The sequence below is a fragment of the Crocodylus porosus genome, unplaced genomic scaffold (genome assembly GCF_001723895.1).
Source record: "Crocodylus porosus isolate Cpor-Errol unplaced genomic scaffold, CroPor_comp1, whole genome shotgun sequence".
Taxonomy (NCBI): Eukaryota; Metazoa; Chordata; order Crocodylia; family Crocodylidae; genus Crocodylus; species Crocodylus porosus.
This window is the reverse complement of record NW_017728911.1, coordinates 9,473,115-9,496,004: the sequence shown is the minus strand read 5'-3', so window position 1 is coordinate 9,496,004 and position 22,890 is coordinate 9,473,115. Positions and strand designations below refer to the sequence as shown.

Sequence of the window (22,890 nt, the reverse complement as noted above, 5' to 3'; positions counted from 1 at the left end):
GTTTCTCTTTATATAAACATTCTCTCCAAAGCCTTCAAGGCTTTTGATGGACTCACAAAAACAACAACAAACACATTGATTTCTCTACTTTTCTGGGAACTCTCCTCATTTCCTTCTGAGTTTCTCTCGTTCAATACAAGATCAAACCGAGATACCCAAACTTGCATTTCTTATTTGACATGAGATACAATTTTTTGTTTTAAACAGTTTTTAAATAAATCAGCAAAAACAGTTTACCTCTGGACAGATTCAATATTGGATTATTCTGTAGCATGTTTCAGCATGTGTATTAAAACACTTGGATGGAGGCGGGGGGAGAAGGGGAAACTCTCCCTAAGCCAGGGCCATTTGAGGCAGGAGGAGGGGGTGGAAGTCAATGAGCAGCTCAAAAAGGGTCTGTGACAAAATTTAACCATTAGGAAAATGCAAAATCTCCTGCATTTAACCCCTCCCAGAAAACTGCTGAATGAAGCACAAGTCCAAGAGCCCTAGACCTGTGCCCACTGAGTAAAGGGATGAGACACAATGTCCCCCCTCCCTAAAGCCCTCCCAGCACACGTCAGGGCAGCCCCCGACAGGACTGTGCTGCCAGTACTGAAGGGGACACACTGAGCTGCATCACCAGCAGCTGTCTTGGGACAAAGCATGCTGCAGGGCATTGTGGGGCAGTGGGGAGGATTGAACAGTGGCTGCAGATGAGCTTGGGGCACTAAGGACCAGCTTCAGAGAAGTGGCATGGGAAGGGACAGGCACTGAGGGAAGATGGCCTCTGCTGTGACTAATGCAACTATTCGATTCCCCTCAGCCTATGCCTTTTTGGGGTGACATGCAGAGGTGGCCAAAATGACAGTGGGAGAGTCCCAGGAATGAAAGTCACTAACACACACAGAGGCATGGGCCTCTTGGCACCTGGGCTCTGAGGCTTGTGGGCTTCAAGGGGCATTCGCAGCATGCCAAGGTGCCTGAAATGCCAAAGCTTGTTCTAATACAAGCCAGGAGCCACATAGACCTGCCAGGCTCGTACCTGTCCACCTCCAAATGAATTGCTGGGATTCAGTAGTAGAAGAACTGAGGCTGCTTACAGAAAGGATGCACAAAACCATAAAAGACCATCTCCTTATGGAAAGTTTTGTATTTGCTAATTGGACACTAAAACTGCAGTGAAGTAGACTGTGCTTTTCAATTATTTCCTCTGAAGCTGTTGTCTACAATTGGCAAACTTCATAATGTTCTTTGCTATAGAGCGACACGTCCCTCATTAAAACATTCCTCACTGACTGAGCTCAGCATTTTGGGCTCATGCAAAACAGCCACAGCAAAAGCAAATGTTTAAGCTATGGCTCCACCTTGTGGGAAACAACTGAAAGAACAACTTAGGGCACCATTTTACAAAGAAGTGTGCCTTCATACATGCTGATACAGATACAACAATCACTGGGCATGTTCAGATGAGTACACACGTGCACTTTGTGACACCGCACCCATCTGCAGCACCACAAGCCACACATGCTGCCCATGCACAATGTCACTGCACTGCTAATTTGCAGTGCAGCAGGGGTTTTTGACACTGGGATATCCCAGTATTGAAAAAAACCCACACCAGAAAAAAGTGGGGTGGAGTATGTGGCAGCAGCATGCACCACCTAAAACCAGAGCCTGGCCAGCCACAGCCACACTTTGGCTGTGGGCCAGGCTCTGCACCCCCAAATCATGGCTACTGGAGCCCCGGGAGGCCCCCAGAACTGCAAGTAAAAGCTGCTGGCCCCAGCATCCCCTACCCTACCCAGGGCAACTTGCTGTGTGCCAGATTGCTTGTGCAGGGGCATTTCCCAGGGACAACTAGCAGCAGCATAAATGTGCACCGCTGTTAGTTATCACCAGGGACACACCCCTGGTGTTAGTGTCTACCAGGTTTTTTTTATTTGCCATTTTATGACTAGTGGGAAGTGTTGGCCTTTCCAAATCCCTGCAGTAGACTCCAGTTTGCCAGGGCCAGTGCAGTACAGAGGCTTTGTATTGCTCTCATGCTGGTGAATCTGCCATTAGAAGTTGAAATACGCAAAATTAATGTTCATTAGAAGTATTGCACAGTGGCTTTCCTTTTATATTTCTTAATTGGCATTTTGTTTCGTTTTTTAAAGGAAAGCTCCTGATCAAAACTGTTTAAAGTTTGAGTACAAACCAGCTGGTTTATAAAAGGTGAAAAATAGGTAATCAACACCACAAAAATAACTCAAAATAGACTACCTCCAAGCTGTACCTCACACCATTAAATAACCATAGTTCTGGTTACCATGTACAAGGATCGCATTCACTAACAAGACTCACTTTAGTTAGTTGTCTCTTTACATTTGCTCCCTGTACAAAGCAGAGCTAAGAAGGTTTTGGCCTCTTAACTGCAGCAGATAATATATCACATTAGACTGTTACCTATGTAAGGTCATGCCTCAAAACCAGTTCACCACAAAAGGGGTTATACCATGCTGTATCTCCTGCCTATCTAAATTTCGGCTTTTCTTTTTCCGTAGCCCATGTTTACCATGTTAGGCTTGGGAATTAGCAGAGCAGTGCTGTACTAAACTAAGCCAAGCTTTACTAAACTATTCTATAGTATATACTGAACCTCATTTCCAATGTTAACTACGTTTTTAAACCTGGGACATTAACAAATATAAACCACAACCTATCCTTAACTATGCAAATTCCTTGATATTCACTATTCTAACCGTAGATGCTTAGTATGCTATAGATGGTGAACTTACATTGTATCTAATGAGAAATTTGAACCCACAGGCTGGCTGGTAAAAGATGCATTACACTCTCTTTGTTCATTACAGCCAAGAAAATGGTCTCCTTAGATATCTTGCAGAATCCTATATGTTCATTACGTATATCTGCAAAGATTATTAAGGGAAGTAATTTTATATTCTTGAAGAGGCAAGACAGTATTTAAATATTTGTGAAGCTGTCAGTTAAAAACTCAAGATATTTTCACTATTCCTTCTGCGGTTTCAAGAAGTGTGACTTTCACTTGACTCACCACGCATAAGTGCCTGAATTTCTCTGGTAAAGCCACACATCCCCATCTCCCTATAAAAGGAAACTGCTTTAACCTTCTGCATTAGAAAAATATCAGAATTATTGGTACAGCTTCTAAAATTCTTCCTGTAAGTGGATAGTAACTATCCAGGGCCCCTTAAAGGTTACCTTTTAATTTTAGAAAGGGCTACATTGCAACAGAAATTAACTGTTTTTGACAAGGAATTTACATATTTTGAGTATCTGTAGAACTAATTTATATCCTACTAAAAATAGTATGAGATATATAGGCAACTCATAAAAACACACTGATGTGATATTTCAGCAATAAATGCTGTACCATTTCATTAATCTCGGTTTTATGAGAAAGCCTCACTTCTGTTTGGAGACGGCTCCAAAATTCAGATATTCATTTGTATTTTCTGGATCCATGAACAAAATAGTAACCCCTATATCGATATAAAAAAATTCTGAAATTAAAAAAAGTGGTAAGTACTTACAAATAATGCAACTGCAAAGCAATCCAAAGTAACGTACCCCTCTTTTTGAAGGAGCTGGTTTCTAGAAGGTGGTACTACAGCCTGCCTGTCAGTAAGTTGTTACCTGAACTTTGCTGTTCTAGTTCAGAAATAAGCTTGGTTTCAAAACATAAAATTATATATATATATCGTAGTTAACTTTTTAAAAACATGTCTTTTCCTCAAAAACTCTCCTCCTTCCTGCTTTAAAATCATTCAGCTCTCTAGTTCCAAGGTAGGTCTGAATTACCAGGTCTCTGTCAAATATAGTTGACACGTCCTCTTTATCTTCTTAAGCTCATGTCTCTCTGACCAAGACAGTTTAAGGTACCCTTCCTCCCCTGCCCTGCTTTCTGCCTAAATCTCAACTATCACAACCACCATCTTCTCCTTAAAATAATCCACTCTTGGGATGGACATAGGATTCATTTTATTTTTGCACTGAACAATATTTTGGGAGTACATTTTTTAAAAAAGTTTAAGCATCTTAACGTCACTGCAAAGTAACCTTCCATTGTTAAACTGCAGCTTGCAGTACCTGTCGTTTTGAACATCACTTAGTGGGAAGTCCTAAGCAAACTGCTACTCACCAGGACATTATGACTGTAGAACGTATGGCTGCACTTAGTCGCATAGTTAAGGACAGAAGTGCAAGCATTCATGTACAGGTGGCTAGTCAAGTTACAGAAATAACTCTTAAAGTTTAATAAGCAAAATAATTCACCATTGAAAGTAATTTCACAGCTTGAACACGCTGCTTCCAGAAAGGTAAAACAAATTACAGCTAAATAAGAAAACCATATTGGACTTCTTATAAGAGAAAGAATAGCATGTGAAAACAAGCACTTCAAAAAGCAAGACATTGTATTTTTAGTATTTGATAGGTGGACTTGAAAGAAAAAGAGCATCGTATTTCAAAAATACATTATATCCCTTGAAAAACAAGGTTATAATAGTGAACTCAGTAACCAGAATGGGTATTTGTATAAATCTGAGAGAAAGGCACACAATTCCAGGCTTTTGGAAGGGGAGGAGGAAAGGGTTGTTTGGGTTTGTTTGTTTTTTAATTTGGGTTTTTTTGTTTGTAATTTATTTATTTTTACAATTGATGTATCACTTGAAAAACTTTACCTTTTTCATTTTTTTAAACAGACTGTCATCTCTAATTTTTCTAAATTTAAAATGCATACTCATTTAAAATGCATGTTTGCTATACTTGGAAGAATTTTCTGTTGCGATTTATCAACTGTTAGTATAAAAGTCTCCATTTCTAGAGTCACATAAAATTCCTTTGGGAGAATTCATTGTTTGTATGAAGCAATCATCTATCTGATCTCCAAGCTTCTGTGCTACATGAATAGGAGCATGACCCTTACAAGTATGAAATGTATCCTCAAGTCGGTATGACTGTTTCATGTACTATTAATGAAGGTCACCACACTATATGGTGACACATGAAAATCTTACTCAGTTCAAGATTACGAACACAATGAAGTAATAATATAAAAATAGTTCCTGGAATATGTAATGCAGCAGAAGTTCCATTTGCATTTTTTTTTTTAGTTTGCCATACTTTCAAAATGTTTTGATACTTTCCCCTCTTTTACAAATTTAAAACATAACAGATTAAATCCTGGCACTATTGAACACAGTGACAAAATTCCTATTGGTAGAATTTTACCCCCATATAAAATCATTTCCTCCACCTCAGTGCTGAAACGTTTCAGATTAAACTGCAGCTGAAATGAGGACTCCTTTGTGCTAGGAGCTATATAGACAGAGAATGAAGCTCCTGTCCAGCCGACTTTATGAATTACTAGTAAAAAGCAAAAACAGACAGACTTGGTCACAGGAAATACATTTTGCAGGCAGGGAACTGAGGACAATGGAGAGTTACATGACCTGCATTAGGCCACTCAGGATGCCTGTGGCATAATCTAGGTCCTCTGCACCCTAGTTAAACGCTTAGGTCCCAAAGACCATCCTTTACCCTGTACTGTTGAAATGTTCATTACAAAGCGACAAAATAGTGGAAAGAATAAAACTACATCAGTAAAAACTACTACTTGCCAAGAATAAAGGAAGGTGTCATACACCAATCTGAATATTTTTCATTTTGAGCTTGATCTGTTAGATTTAAATTCTGAGCTGGAATTTTCACTGAAAATAATGGGGAAATATGTACAATCTTAGTCTCTTGGATCATAATGAGAGATTTGACAAAACATAGTTGCTTTAACCCAAAGTAATGAAGATCTCCATTGCTTTTTTTTCCTCCATTGCAGTGAAATAGCTAGTCTTTGCAACTTTGTTCCATAATAATTCTAGAAATATTTTCCTTCTGTTCTTCTGTCTTTGCTCCCATGACAGCCCAGAGGGGGGCCTAACTTTTTGGTAGGCATGTTATAAGGTAAGCTTCACATCCTTCCCCTCCTCCCCCAACAGTGCCACTGTAATCACCTCTCCCTACCTGATTTCTTGCTCTGCCTTCTGCCCTTTGTTTCTGTATTCTCTGCTCCTCCCACAAGCCAGATAAAAGCTGCCCATGCTCCTTGTGGCACAAGTGATGTAGGCTGACCACTCAGCTATGGCCTATGCTCCGAATAAAAATGGCTGGATTAAGGGGCCCATTAAAAAGTGTATTATTGGTCCTAGTTTGGGCTAGCATTTGGGAGAAAAAACTAACTATTTTTCTGTGACTTGTACAATAAGTTGTGCACATTTTTAATGCTACACTGAATTTAGTTTCATAGGTGCTTCCTCATTTTATTTTTGATTTTTTCTACTGATATACTGCTGATTTAAAGGGGCCAGAGTTGAGACTAAACCTGGTTAAGTCATTAAGCAAGCTTTTTTGGGGGTTTTTTTTTTTTCCCTCACTCGCGTGTTTCTGAATGAACGCGTGTCATCGTTTTCCATTAGCCTAACATGGATTCTCAGGGACATCTGAATAAAGCAGTGTCTTGCTCAGTGGCACAGACTTCACAATCAAGAATTTATCTATAGTGCACTAAACCTGGAACATGATAGAGACCATGTTGCAATTCAGACAAGCCCAGCTAAAACTACTTTCTCAACCACAGTGAAAGAAACAGATATAACTAGAGGACAAGCATTCATTTTCACATTCAGCAGCCTGAATATCTATGGAATACTGAGACATTTTCATCACATTTGCTTAAGTAATTACTATTGAAATTAAACTGTCCTACACTTTCCAAACAACTTTATAGTTTTGATAAGCAAGGAGATATAGGCAATACACCTATAAAGTCATTTCATACCAATCCTTTTTCTGATCACCACAGATCCTGGTCATCTCCGATGTAAAATATCACAAATTCTCTGATAAAACCCCCAAAATCTGAGATTAAAATGTAATACTAGTGTTAGAGAGAGAGAGAGAGAGAGAGAGAGCCTATCATATATTATTGGCATACTATATATCAATAAAAAAAAATTGTGTTTGATACATATGCGTGCACACACACGTGTGCACACGCGCGTGTGTGTGTGTGTGTGTGTGTGTGTGTGTGTGTGTGTGCACGCGCGCGTGTGTGTGTGTGTGTGTGTGTGTGTGTGTGTGTGTGTGCGCATCAATTCAACCCAATGTTTTATTGATATACTTGTAAATTTTAAAGCAATTTGGAAGCCTACCAGTGCCTCAATCACTATAAAAAAAAAATATTCTAAATACCCATACATTTTGGTTTGATTTTGGGTTTATTATGGAAAAATCAGAGCTTTCCCCTGTCCCCTTAGCTCAGAATGCAGGCCCAGGCTCCTCACTCCCAAGCCACAGCCCTGCAGCTCTGCTAGTGCCCCTCACTCCCTCTCCCACCCCACAACAGTCCCCTGGTTCTGCCAGTGCCCCTCACTGCCCCACTACAACCCCCTGCTCTCCACAGCCCTGCCACAGGGGGCCCTCAGCCGCTAGGGCTAGAGGGCCAAGGACCCAGGTTATTAATTGTTGGTCTTCCAGAAACTAAAAAAAAAAAAAAAAAATGCATCATTGAAGACAACCATGTATCTACTCATCTTTAAGCTGCATTCTGGTTGTAGCTGTCCCACAGTGGCAACCTTGATTATTAACAGTCTAGGTATGCGCTTCTATGTAGACTTTCTTCTTCTCAACTTGTAATTTCAGGCGATTATGCACATGGTGAAGGAAGCTATATCTATCCACCTACAGGCCAAAGACGAAGCTTCTCAGCATGCTGCATCCTTCAACTGAGAGGCAATGGGTATGAATACAAGACCATTTAATTTAGGCAATATAGCACTGCAGAAGAAGAAATATGTGAACAGAGAAGTGATTAAAAATGGCAACTCTCCAAAATGAGAGCTTTGCTCTTTCAACATAAGGAAGTATCAACTTAAAGGACAAATGTAGTGGGGTTGGGACTCAAGGTTCTCAAAGAAAGTTAAATGAATGTACATTAGCAAGCACTGCTGCAATGGGTTTACTCACTTTCCAAAAACTGTCTTCATACCTCTGTGCACATAGCATCAAAATGTGTATGCGATTATGTAAGTCTCTTCCCCTTTCCTGTCCCACATCATCATTCCAAGACTACAGACTTGGGGAATAAGAAACTACTTTGTACATCCATCACTTAGTCCTATCAAACACAAGAGTATAATTTTAATTTCCACACCATTCCACCTCAAACACATCTGTATCCCAGGTATTAACTAATCATTCTCTCCTTCCCAGAGTTGTACAACAGAGGATGAAACTTTAAGTGTACTACAGTTTTAACTGAAGCAGAGGCTAGAAGTAGTAAATCTGGCAATAGAAAAGAAAAAAAAGATCCTCACCAACTCAAAACACCACCAGAAAAAGACAGCCAGGTTCATAGAAGTCATTGAGCTTAAGTTGTAACTGCATATGTATTGTTCCCATAATCAGAAAGTGCATTTTTCATGTTGACTCATGTAATGAAAATTTGTGTTAGCAGACCCTTGGTAGACATTTTATATCAGCTCTTCTTAAAATGAAAAGCTTGAGTCTTTTAGAACTATCCTGTCCTTCCTTTATTTCTTCATCTTGACTTCACTCTCCTCATTCTCCCCCGCCCCCACCAGTTGTATATATCAAGGCCTTTTGGCCCAAAAAGACCAGTCTATTATTTGGAGACTAAATTGGGACAGAGGCATTGGACACGCTCACTGAAAACTGTGTAAGCAAAAACATACAATCGTCTTTCTGGGATAAAATCCCTGCTGACCTGTACTGAAAAAGGAAGGAGAGGATGGAATGAAATAAAATGAAAAGGTTTAACTTCACACATTCTTTTTGACGGGTTACTTTCTCTCCTTTTGGATATTTTCCCCCTTTCACATTCACTTAAGCTTTTCTGCTTCAGCTAAATCAAGTGAACAGATTAAACTACCATCTTAGCTGCTAACAAACAACTTGAAAACTCCAGACAGGAGCAAATCAGAACAGAGAAATTATAATAGCTTGACTAGGGAGATTTGCATATTCATTGTGCACTCATGCAAATAAGATATCCACAGTCCAAGAAAAGGAATGGCACAACCAGGAAGCATTAGCAACAGACCAGTATTCCTGCACTGAGTATAATTTTTTTTTTTTTTTTACTATGTATTCAGATGTGAAATAAATGTTTGAACTATTTCAATTTGTCCTTTATGACGCACACATATATAAAGTCTCATTGTTAACAGCAGCACACACACTATGGGGAACTGTTGTAAAAGAAAATCAGTAATTGGTTTATTTGAATGAAACATACATTGACCTAAGCAGTGCCATATGATTTAAGGGCTTTCCATGTCGTTTCTTACAGTATTAACACTTGGCCCATTTAAGTTAGTGCTGTATTGCCATCTGTTTGGAGAATTCACGTTCAGGTGTTAACACAGATGGATACTTTTTAAAAGGAGGACAGAATATAAGACTTGGACCGTATACTTATTGAATACATAGTAGTTGTTGCAAATTATCATTTTCCTTCTTAAATATTACCACTTTATTCCAAGTATATGAAGAAGGTGAAATGATACAACATGTCCCAGGAAAGTCAATCAATGGACGCCAACTGAAGATGCACGTTAATATATTAAATACTGACATTTAGTAAAATATTATGCAATGAATAGTAGGAGACATTCACTGATTTTTACTCAAAATATAGATAAAATTCAATAATTATACACTTGCTGAAATAGATTTGTTTGAAATGCATATTATAACAAAACATTATTATGTTAGTAGTATTGACAAAGTTACCACATTATCACCTGCTACTCATCCCTGCTGTGAAGTTTAAACTTTCTAACTGCAAGAATTTGTAAGATCAAGCTCTTTTCTTCTCCAGAAGTATATCAAATTGAACAATGTTTTATTGACAAAGACACAGTGGGTGCCTCTCTTAGCCAATCGCACGTCAAGTGAATAAAAATTTGGCACCTTTACTGCTCAATTTATCTCTGAATATACAGTCCTTCCTATATGAAGAGATAATATTTTATTATTCCGTACGATTCAGTCACAATCACTCACATTCAGTGTCTATGGTCAGTGTAAGTTACATTAACAGAACATTTAAGTTTTAATAAGAAATGCAGAACTAACTCTTCGTTCAGAGATGATACATTTTATTAGACCAACTAAGAAACTGCAAAAAAAAAAAAATTCTTTCTATGAAAGCTTTTGGACTCATGTGCCCTTCCTCAGGCTTAGGGAAAATTAAAGATGTTATGTATTATGATGAATATGTATAAAATAATTACACAATTAACAAAACTGGAAATAAAAGTTTCAATTCACCCAAATAAGTCAGCCCAGAGTAAAGTATGGTGGTTCAAAGGAAATTAATTTGGAAATAAGTTTTCCATAAGGGATAGATCTCTCAACTCAGATGCAGCAACTGTTTTGAGTTATATCACCTCTGCTCTTAAAAGAATAAAGAAAATTCAACCAATCACAATTCTACCCAAGTTACTTGCTATTCATTTTTCATCTTTGTCCGGGAAGCTTTTTAAAGCAGGAGGAACTGCTGAAAAAAAGGTATCCTTCCTTTTACTTACTTCAGGGTAACGGAAGACCACCACAGATGTGAGCAGCAACATGTTGCATTTTCGGAGTGTATGCTTTGTCTGGATTGGTAAAAAGGGACCCGTGCTGGGTACTTCTAGCCACGGAGAAGGGCAGCCAGAGAGAGACTCCAGCATTGAGAGATCAGAAATGCCAGGAAGCTCTTTTCCTGATGCCAGCCTGTGGAGGATTAGGCAAAGCAAAAGGCATAGGGAAGAAGGCTCAGGAGATTGAGGGACCACTGCTGGATGAAGTGCCCATGTGGGAAGCTAGATTGACAAAGAGCAGCAGGTCCAGGGCCACTACCAATAAGTAGGTGCCAGGAAGGGTAGGGAAAGAAGATCCAGAGCAGTTTAGGACCGTGCCTGGTTTCATTTCCTTTTTTTTTTTTCCTTATTGCCACCTCATCTTTTGCCTCAGCTGGTATCTTTTGCTGTACTTAGACTTATTGGTCTGCCTCTAGAAGGGCCCAGGAAGGGGTTTGTGTGTAGACTTAAAAAGGGGCGGTGACCCCTGTGGAAGACTGGCCTCAGGGAGGTTAAAAGGGCTATGCGCTCAGCCTTTCCAATCCTGGGACAGGGGACAGAAATAGCTCTGCCTAGGAGAAACAGCCCTGAGTGACCTGCTCTGGAATTGATGTCTGGGTGTGGTAAGGTTGGGGTGCAAGGGAGGAAGAGCCCCATGAAGTGGTCCCATCAGGTGGTCTGAGGTGATTCTTCCCCAGGGAATCTCCTTAACCCACTTTCACATGGGGAAGATGCCAATGCACCAATGACCTAGGGCCTATAGCACCTACCAGCAACAATCTTGAAAAACGAATAACGACTGGGTTTTAACAGAAGCCTTCGACAACATCTGCAATAGAAATTAAAAAACTAAAGTGAAAGCATCTCTGAGTATCCATATTAAAAATAAACAGGTTTGTGAAGTGAGGTGGGAAAGGGAATGCAATGCGTTCAATTTCTAACAAAATTTGTCAGATTTCTCTTCCACAGGCTCAGCTCAGGAAGCTTGGAAAGGAAGATGATTTGTGCAATATGCAAGTTAGTAATCTAAATTTACTGGAGTACTCCTTTCCCAATATACCAACATCATGTCTATAAAACAGTAATATTTCAGAACATTTATACCTTTAACCCAGAAGTTGAAGCTTGTTTTATTATTTGATTCAAGCCAGGGGTAACTGCATATAAAATTTTATTTTATCAGTATTTTAAAATACAGTATTTGAAAAGTACAGAATAACAGGCAGGTCGTTCTGTTAATTGATTACACATTAGGTTAGAAATACACATTTAAGAGAAGGTTTCTAGACTGCATCCAAAACCTAAGGCCACAGTTAATTTTTTTATATTGTGCTATACAGAATTACAAACTGTTCATGGACAGAGTGGCAGTAAGTGAATCAAAAGCTCAAATTTCCTTTATATTTGAAAGAGACATTTTCAACCATCTAAAATGCGTTTCATTTTTTTTCAAAAGGAGACAGAATGCTTATGTACTGACCAAGAGTAGAACTCTAGAACCCAATAACCTTTGTATGTTTGGGAGGACTTTAATTCTAGCATAGAAATGTGGATCCTCCATGGAAGCTCAAAACACTGAATGAGAACACATCTATACAACACCACTGCCTTTGCATCATACTCTTATCCTATCATAGTTCATTTGAGCAGATATTACTTTCTAGTGCAAAAATGAAAAATAAAGACCATTTATTGTGGGGGGGTTTTTCACCTGAGAAGTTTAAAAAAAAGATGGCTTACAGAAGGAAGTATATGTACGGCACACTCTCTCATACCTGAAACCAGAAGTGGCAGCCCTCAATATACCAATTAGTCATATATGCCTTAGTCTGGAAAGATGAATAACCATGTGCCTAATGCTAAGCATGACTCATCTCCACGAAGTCAACAGGAGTAGAGGTACTCTTACGGATTATGCATATGCTTAAGCACTTTGCTGAACTGGACACTCAAGCAGTAGTCAAGATAAGAACAGGGACAGACAAGATACACTTAATAAAACCACCGCTTTCAGATGATTATTCACCTTAAATGGCACATACTAGACAAGTCAAATATGTACAACAACATGGACACATTTTATCAACTTCAATATATTGTCATAAAAACTGTTTTTGTAGGGAAGGAGAAATACAGCCAATATTAATGTGAAATCTATTTATTAAATCCTTCCTATTTTACCTACAAAAAGATATAACACAACAAATACGTTTTCAATTTTTTTAAGGGATTTACAGCCTGCTCTTTCACTATAAATGAAATACTAATTTGTTGTTTCAAAATACACCTACCCACATCCTTTACATTACTCAAAAGTGCAAGATTACAAAAAGAGTCCCTATAATTTCTTCCAGGACTGTTACATGTGAAGTAAACATCAAAAGTATGTTTAAGCATAATATTTTTTAAACTTCCTAATTAAATTTCATTACAGCTACATATACTAATTTTTCAAAAAAATAAAATTATTAGTTTTGCGAACTCATTTTTAACATTTATAGTGCAAATTCATTTGCTGAAATGAAAGTGTGGCATAGCAGCTACACCCTACAGGAAGACAGTAAACGTTTTTTATTTTTTTTCTAAAACGAATCCAAATGTCTTCTTCTAGCCTCTTTTAGGGGTAAGATCATATACCACAGGTTAAACCAAATGCAAACCCTGATTGTTGCTATTAAGGTAATGCCTGTGGTTTCGTCAGTTTCAATGATGCTTGCTTCACCAACTTTTGCTGTTGTCTTGTTGCTTGGGCTTCACAAATAGCATGGTATATCCTCTGTTAAGCAAATGAAAAACAATAAAGAAAATGTTTTGACTCCTTTATTAAAACAGTTGCAATATACTGAATTATGGGATTTCTGGAGAAGTCTATTTCTGAAAATATCATAAATCTACAAACAGAATCATAGAAAAATCAGTGTTGGAACAGACCTCAGGAGGTCACCTAGTCTAACCCCCTGTTTAAAGCAGGTTGCCAATACCAGCTGTCAATGTGACAATTTTTTTTTTAAAAAAATTTTTTAAATGAAAAACATTCACCATTTAATAGGAATTAGCACTACTGTAGTACCAGCAGCATAGATATACTTCGACCAAAATGTTCTAATTAGTATGCCTGAAGCAAGGCATAGGGGCCCTAAAAGAATAAGATGGTTTAGCACATGTACCCAATCATCTACTTGTGAACAACCCATTGAAGTCACTGGGTGTCCTCATAGTTAAAGCAGATAAATGCCCTATGAATGAGACTGAGCAATCTTGAATGGGTAAAGTTGGGCATACCACTTCAGGTACTCTGCTGAATCTATATCCTATGGAACTGGCCTGACTTCTAGATAGCCAAGCATGTGGAATTTACCATGTTCACAGTTAGTTCATTTAGATGTTCAGCCAAGTTTAGGCACCTAAAATTCTACAAGATTTAAGACTCAACATAGTCCAGCGGTTTTCAACCCTTTTGTTTAAGTGTACCTTTGGAGGCCCGACATGGACCAGTGTACCCCTGGTAGCCAGCGGGGGGAGGGGGGCAGCTGGTACACAGGATAGTGTGGCAGCACAGGATGGTGCAAGCTTTCCCCCCCGTGTCTGCCGTGGGGGGCAGTGCCTGTGCGGCAGAGCAGAATGGTGCATGCCAGCGCTCCATCCCCGCCTGCCTGCACATAAGCCATAGGGCCTTCTTGCATACCTCCAGTTGACAACCCCTGATATAGCCAATACCCAAGTGCTTGGGGAGTGGGGAAAGCGGGGGGTGGGGAACACAACTATTCTTTTGGACAAGATGCATGTATCAATGGCTCAGTCAAAATGAAAGGGCCAGGACAGATTGACCCACTTATTATTTTCATTAACAAAACAGTACATTCATAAATTTGCAGAGGACACCAAGTGGTAAGGGACTGCAAGCACTTTAGAGGACAAGACTAGAATTTAAGAACAACAAAGACAAAAATAAGTAGTCTAAGAACTTTGAAGAGAGAAACCACAAAGCAAAAATACAAAAATGGGGATTCATGGTCTAAGCAGCAAAACAGGAAGAAGGAATCTCAGATGAGTTATGGTTGAGGCAGACTGAAGGAGCCAAATGTTATGGCACTGTTGCATAGAAAAGTCTTGTGCTGGGAAGTCATATGCAAGATACAGGTGGAAAGAAGTCTGCTCCAGCAGCAACTCAGCCGGAAAAGCACATACAATTTTGGGCACAACTTTAGAAAGTTCGAGACAAACTGGGGAGAGTCAAGAGAAGAGAAACAGAATTCAACGCGTTTGGAAAACTTGACATTAGAAAAAGACTGAAAGATCTGGACAGGGAGTCAGAGGGGAGACATAGCTCAAAGCCCTCTGCAGGCAAGTGGCTCAAAGTGCCCGATGCTGAGAAGTCCAACACCACAACTTTCAACAAAATAAATGGCTGTCAATGGGGACCTGGTAATAAAATGGGAGATCTTACATCTTTTCTGACAACAGTAACCCTTCGTGGGCAACCTTCCTTGCTCCTCACAAGAAGGCAAGAGTTCCAAAGTCAACCATTCCTTCATACCAATTATTAATGCTGCAGTGCATTCCAGCCAGTTCTCAGAAATTTAAAACTTCTGGGGAGGGACCTTGGGGGTCTTCTGCTTCGAAATATATTCTTGGATGTCCTGATGCATTTTTATCAGTATGTTTTGAATTATAAGAATTCTCTCATGCAGCGAGCAAAGTTCTATGTTTGGTATTATAACTTCAGTAACTTTAGCGAGAAGCTGAATTACAACATTAGTAGTGACAGGAAAAAAAAATCCCTGAAAACCCAATCACAAACTAAAACAAGAATTACCTTTGCTGTTGCTTCATCCTGAAGGTGAATTGCCTTCACACATTCTTGACCTTGGCTATCTCTTTTGTGGAATAACCTGTGATCCTGTTAAGGAGTAACAACATTTCAGTTACTGTGACTTGCAGAATGGAGACCAATATTGGGTGTTTAAATGTTTATTTTAAATTACATCACCTTGTACATCTATACAGATCTATATTAGATTACACAAAATTGATAAGTCGCTTCTCCAGTAATTACTGTGTTTTATTACGAAAGCATCTGTGTTTAAAGACAGATATAAGCATATCTTTTTACATATCTTTTACTGGTAAATTTCAGAGTGTCAACATCATGGAACTGGACTAGACAGTAGCAACCTACAGTCTACAGGCATTCTCTCTATGATGCCTTGGGGAAAAAGTAGCCATGGCGACTAGTTCTTAGTGCCTGGCCGCTTGCCTGTCTCTGACAAACCAGGTCACACCAGCCTGGAGTCTTAAAATGTTACCAACTAGTTCACTTGATAACTTAACACTACTGATTAATCATTAAAACATATCCCTATTCCCATAGTTTGCAGGTAAATGACTAGTCATACAACAAAAAGTCAGTTCTATTCAAAAACACAGTGAAGGGTTGAGCACAGAATACTACAATTTAAATATGGATGTCACCATTTTATTGCTCAAAGACCCAGTTTTTAAAAGATCAGTTTGTTATAAACATAAGCTTTAATAATCTTACAAGTTTGTTTTCTCATATATACCATTCAAATAAAAGATTTTACAAAGGCAGTCATCACAACAGAACAATCACTAAATGCTTTGACAACTTCATACATATAAAGTCAGGGGCTGGGGATACAACAGAATAAGTACTGAATCAAAATTTGGTTACATAAAAAACAAAAACCCTAACACTGGAGATGCAAATATTTTATTTACATGAATGCATCTTACCTTAACACAGATTTTTAGAACATTTGCTTCATAATAAGGAGGCTGCACAAAATCTTCAAATAAGTAATCCCACTCTGTTGTTACATGACCCAAGATCTCCACTTCTTTTACGTGCATCACCCTCCTGTTCAAAGAAGAGCAAGCAGCATTGATTAACACTGAACCTTTCTCCTGAACCAAGATTTTGTCAAAATAAAGCAACCCTAGGTTTGGTACTGTCTAACAAAATTAGTTATATTCAATCTGAGGCTATGGTTGTAGGTCTGTACGAGTCACTGGGCAGATACTAGGAACTACTTACAATTCGAAATCAAGATGCGTGCAATGAAATCTGAATTTCAGCCTGGTCTACAGAAGCAAATGAGTAGAGTCTTGATAAAAAGCTGGTTAGAACCCCCTTTCGTTACAGCTGAACACCAATGGCTCACCAGTAGGCCTAAACCTAGACAGGATTAAGTGAAGGCATGTTTCTAAACAGCTTAGCTACTAACCACATGGTTTGCAGCATGGAATGACTGGATTGGCAGCTGTTGACAAACTCAAACTTATATCTTAGTGACTTTAACTGCATCCAAACTGCACTATCAGCTCAAGTCACCAGAACCCTAATTTCAACAGATGATTTGAGGGGTCAACTAAATGTGGGTTAGAGCTGTGTGTACATGGACAGGCATCTGAATAGAAGACACTTCAAGGGTATACCTTGAATTAACTCTGCAATGAAGACGAGCATTAAAGCTCCACCACTAACCAAACCTAAGCAGAACTTTGAACAAATCCTTTCTGTTGCATTAAGGATTTCAAGGTGGACGAGTGTCAGTAAAACTAAACAGGCACATCTGGGTCTCATAATTGACAAGTTGCTTCATTTGATCACAAAGGTAAGAAAGAAATGTATTTTGAGCGTAAGAACACAATTCACATGCTTTTTGAGCATGTCTACATTACCTCTGCACTAGAACCAGGGCCACTGCTGAGGCACACCCCTGACTCACTGCTACTCTGCACATGACAAGTACTGGAAATGAGACAGCACAGCCGTCTTAGGAAAGCTCTGAGCATTTTGCTTTCAAGTGGCACTAGGGTGAGCATTCAGAGCTGCTGTAAGCAGCTACACTACCTCATTTCCAGACTTTGGTGTTGAATGAGAGGAAGCATCACGTGTGCCAGTATAAACAAGCCCTTTGCCTCCATTTAAATGTTTTCAACCCACCACTGTCTCCAAGACTTAGACGGTGACCTAAGAACTTGTGTTCTACCAGCAATTCCCCAATTTGCAAGGCATACAGTTTTTTCTCACGTTTGATGCCTCATCTAGAAGATTAACAGAGTAAGGAGACTGGGATGTCAGAATATGGGAGTAAATAAGTGCTATAGCAAATAGTTTTAATTAAGAACCAAGGCGAGAAATCCTCCTGAATTTTCAACAGCTTCATCTTTGCAACAGCTACAATTTTGATTTCAATATAACCTAAAATTGAGGGGAAAATATTATGAAAGTCATTAGCAAAATCTTGAAGGAAAAAAAAAACCTTGTCATACCGCGTCCAATAATTTAGCACAGGAAAAATTAACTGTTCCTTGTGGCTGTTCATTTCATTTGAACATATAGAGAGCTTCCCAGTCCACTATAATCAGATGCAAAGCGTCACAAAACAATGACATTAAGATGTTGCATCAGAAATGCATCAGTAAGATTTGGCTCTCATTTAAATATACTTATTCTATCAAAATGTGAGAAGAATCTAAAAAAAATAAACACCAAGGAAAAAAACAAGAAAGATGAGCAAAGAATAACAACTGTTTTACAGGACAACAAATAATTGTGTTCTGTTCTTCAGATACCAAGAAATAGCTCCCGAAAGCAGCTGTTACAAGACGCATTAAGTTTTGTAATAGTAATACCTATTGGTAACAAGGAGGTTTGCTTTCTTGCTTCCTGGAAGTGCACAATGGTATCGATAAATCTCTTTTTCCAACTTTCTGATATGTGAATTCTAAAACAAAAACAAAAAAGTATTTATTCAATGAAAGTACTTACAATATTCAACTCTAAATTAGAACCTTGAGCACAAAAATTAAAAAGCTAGCTGCTGTTTCTGGTTCTTTAAAGATACCCCTCACAGTATTTTCACTCCCAGAGCAGAGGTATTTGGGAAGTCTATTCTGCTTCTTCCTCCTACAAAAGGTGGGACATAATCACTGTAGTGAGATGCGGCCCTCCAATTCCCAACTGTATTTTCTTTTTTCTGTCACTTAGCGCATTGCATGCCTTCCGCTGGAAGCCTGAAGGCAAGAGTGAGGATCCTGTGAGAGTATCTTTAAAGAATATACCTGAGCATGACCCAGAGAGATGTGTTCAGTATAAGAAACTACCAAGTTGCACATACTCAACACATCTCGGGATTGGAGCATTTATTTCAAAATACTCACAACAGAAAGGGGAGACATTCATTGAACATATAGGCTGAGAAAGAAGATGCATATTAAATCCAGCATCTCATCATGTGTTTCTGATAACTGGCTATGACTTCCTCCAGATTACACAAGGCTTCCAATTATGGATCTGGGATTTACATGCAATAATAGCAACTTTTCTTTCTGAAACACCAGAGGAAGTTATAGATCCAGATAAAAGTTGACATCTAATTAGCGCCAAAATCCTAAAATGATCCAAATTCACACCTCCACTAATTTACATAAATGGCTAGTAGTGTAAACAACCATAAGATTCTTGATGATCTGACAATATGGTTAGAGGAACAGGGATGCAATGAAGCTAGATTACAGTAAATAATATCAGTGTGAAACAAATAATGCATTCTAAGCAATGAAGAAGTCGCATTTAAAACGCACAAAATTAATTCCACAATTACATATGCAGATGGAAATTCACACACCTTGTTTTTCACACTATGAGATAATCATGCAATGATCAAAATCAAGGTCTTTCCTGTGTTACTACCCACTTTAACCTCTGGGCTTGGGAAAACACAGTGAAGGTTGGTAATCTCCAAGAGAGCTAAATTGGGGGCAGAGAGGTAATTAGCCAATAAGTGCTGGGCTCAGGACATGAGCTGGAGCCTGGCTTATACTTACCTACAATTGAAACATGCATGACTGGTGAGGGATTCAAATCAGCAATCCAAACAAATATACCATAATTGTGGTTTGTTTTTTTTCCCCCCAAGAAGGGCTGCCTATACAAGTGCTCATTCACATTCTAATTAGAACATGTTAGAACAAACTATTAATTGCTCCAGTGTCACCTCCTCATCACATGCATTAAGCCCCTCGTGCACTTTAAAATTACTGTGGGGGCACTTTATCTAAACTTCATTTAACGAGCTTTAGATAGAGCATCCTGAGGCCACTTGAAAATCCACAGGGGCTTAATACATGTGAGAGTGAGCTGTTTTAATCAGAGCAGCTGTCCAGGAACCACTATAATTAAAACACCCCCTCACCCATGTAAAGTACAGAATTGTAGCTACTTTGGGAATCTGTGCAAGTTTTATGTATATAGTTCCAATCTTTTAACATACTGGCATTGGCTGACTTAATCATGTTACAATACATCTAGATGATGCTACAGAATGAACAGAATTCAGTAATACCTAAGGCTCATGTCAGGGGCATTCCCTTAGGACACTGGGGTGAATGAACAGAAAACTTGACACTGCCTAGAGCACTGTTACTCAGCCTTTTTAGACTCAAGACACCTAAAGGTACTCTAAGCAACTTTTCTGAAATAAGAGGCATCCCAGTTCAGAACCACTGGGTAGAAGAACACAAAAGCAACAGCATTACTTTTTTCCCCCCCTTTCCTTTTAGTAGTCTAGATTTCAAGTTAAAATATCTATTTAAAACTTCTCAAAAATCCTCTTTTTTTAAAAAAAGAATTATTACATAAACAGTGCTTTTAAAATTGTTCACAGAATGAGCCTGGGCAGCTCTGCCTCTTCCTAGCCTCCGTTACAAATCAGGGTGTCCTGTGCTACTTGGCGGGGGGGGCTAAGCAAGTATGCAGCACTAGCCAGCATAGCTCAGCTCTAAGAATCTAACACCGTCCAGGCCTCACACCCACAGCTGGGGAAGCAGCACTCGTTCTGCCAGTTGGAATGGTCCTTGTCAGAAATCCCAACACATTAGGCAGGGCCTAAAAAGGCAACTACAGGATTCTACCCTTTTAAGTGTTTTCTTGTTGTTTTTTTTAAACCACCTTTTTGATCACTGTGGCAACTTAACTCTGACTTGCCTGCAGAGTGTACATTCCCCTCATACTTTGCAGCTGGTGGTGCTGTGCAAAGCAGAGGGCATTCCTGCTCCTTCTTTCTTACCTCATTGTACCACGGTAAATGAAGTAACTGGGTTTATACCAGTGGTGCACACCATCTCATCCTCTTCTCACCTAAAAGAGTTGTAGCATTCCTGCCAGCTCTGCCTTGAGGTATGTGCAACTAGGACATCCAAGGTACCCTACAGGGAGCAGACTGGGAAGTCTGCTGTCCTCTTCAACTTCTACAGCTCTTTACTCCTTCAACTAAGACTGCCTAAAAGAGGCAGCCTACTGAAAAAAGTCACACATGTTAAAATTAGGGGTGGGCAACTATTTTGGCTGGAGGGCTACTTAATGAGTTTTGGGGACTTAAAGTGCAATTTCTATCTCTCTCCCACTCTTCTCTCTCTGTCACCATCTCCCCACCTCCCTCCAGAACCAAGCTGGATCTGTAGTTTGCCAGAAACCCCAAGGCTCAGCTGTGGATCCAGATGAGGACTTCTGCTGTGATAGGTGTGCAGCAGCATCAGCTGCGGGCACAGCCAGCAAGTTCTGCAGCCCCAATACAGAACCTGCTGGCAGTGTCCATAGCTGACAGCTATCCACCCAGCATAGCAGAAGCCCCTGCTTGGATCCACAGCTCATACCACCAGCAGGTTCCAGGTCAGCTCCAGATGGGAGTTTGCATTGTGCTGGAAGGACAGAGCATCAATAGTGGATACAGCTGGCAGGTTCTCCATTGGGGCTCCAAACCTGCCAGTGGCATCCACAGCTGATGCCTGTCAAGAGCTGATACTGATGGGTGGAACTGGTCGCACCTGCCCACCCCGCGCAGTGGAAACAGCCCCGCCTACTTACCTACCACCACAACAAGAACGGAGCCCAAGCTACCAGCTGCCCACAGGCCAGATCCAATGAGTTGCCAGCTGCTCACCTGCAGGCCAGATCCAATCTGATGGTGGGCCATATTTTGCCCATGCTGCTTTAAATAAGTAAATGAAGTCCTTCCTTACAACAGAAACAGCTGTAGATTGGAAACCTGGGATGATTAATTTTTTATCTCAATTCCTCTGCACAGTGTGACCTGTTAGTCTGTCTGAGCTCTCTGCTCTCTTACCCTCCTACTGCAACCACTTCCCCCTCTGTTCTAGGATGCATCTCCTGAAAACCGAGGCATGCAGAACAGTTCACTTGTTCAGTTGTACAATGGTCACAAACTGACAGAGAGCAGATTTAGGCTAGATATCAGGAAAAACTTCTTCCCTGTAAGGGCGGCCAAAATTCAGAATGGGCTTTTGAGGGAGGTGGTGCTCTCCCCTACCTTGGGGGTCTTTAAGGGAAGGCTAGTTAGACAGCTGGCTGAGAACATCTGACCCCAACACTCTTTCTTGCCCAGTGCAGGGGGTTGGACCCGATCTGTTGAGGTCTCTTCCGACTCTAGCATCTATGAATCTACGAACCTCACTGCTGGCACTCTCCCTCCCTCCTTCCCAACTGTAAGAGGTAGTGGTGAGGGGGACAGAAGGAAAGCAGGAAATTATGCAATTCTGGAGGTGCAAAAGATCCCTATACTACTACAATCAACTATGCAGGCATTATATACAGGTTTGTAACCCTACAAGGAACCTCCTTTTTGAAAAAGCACTACTGTTTTAAAGCACTTGCACCCTTTTCGTACCACTACAAACAGCTCAACTGGTTATTCATGCTTTTTCTAGCACCAAAGGTATATTTAGTGTTACAAATGTAACATCTGTCCATGGCCGAGTACGTGAATTTCCACAGAAATAAGATTCAGTGGTGAAAATTAAGTGTAGAAAAGTTTGGGTTTTTTTACATTCTAATCCACACAACTTAGATTTAGGAAACTGTAGGGCTAGGGACAGACATTACACACAAACTGGTTTAAGTGATCAGAAACTGGTTTAAACCTGTAACAGAACAGCTGTTCAGTGCACATAAAGCAGTTTGAAAATGGCTGAAACCGGTTTGAGATAAGTCTGATACTACATTCAACGAGGTTTAACTGATTTGGCTCAAACCGGCTTAGGCAATGTCTGTCTCAGACCCCTTGCTGGTTTAAGATAAACTAGCCTCTCCCAGCATCCAGGCACCCTCTCTGGGCTGGGTGGGGCTTTCTGCTCCACAGTAGGGCTGGCCCCTCCCCTCTGCTCCCTGGCTGGAGCTCCAGCAGAGACTTGCAGG

General features: G+C 39.9%; 1 protein-coding gene across 1 annotated transcript in view; it reads right to left on the bottom strand.

Annotated features, from left to right (window-relative positions):
• Window positions 1–11,016: 11,016 nt before the first annotated feature.
• VPS13C (vacuolar protein sorting 13 homolog C) overlaps window positions 11,017–22,890 on the bottom strand; it is a 154,097-nt gene continuing 142,223 nt past the window's right edge. Inside the window, exons 80-83 of the mRNA XM_019533418.1 lie at window positions 18,312–18,403; window positions 16,407–16,530; window positions 15,466–15,549; window positions 11,017–13,425 (exon numbers count right to left, since the gene is read on the bottom strand). Of these exons, the coding sequence (XP_019388963.1) occupies window positions 13,324–13,425; window positions 15,466–15,549; window positions 16,407–16,530; window positions 18,312–18,403 (402 nt within the window). The 3' untranslated portion in view covers window positions 11,017–13,323. The remainder of the gene's footprint in view (window positions 13,426–15,465; window positions 15,550–16,406; window positions 16,531–18,311; window positions 18,404–22,890) is intronic.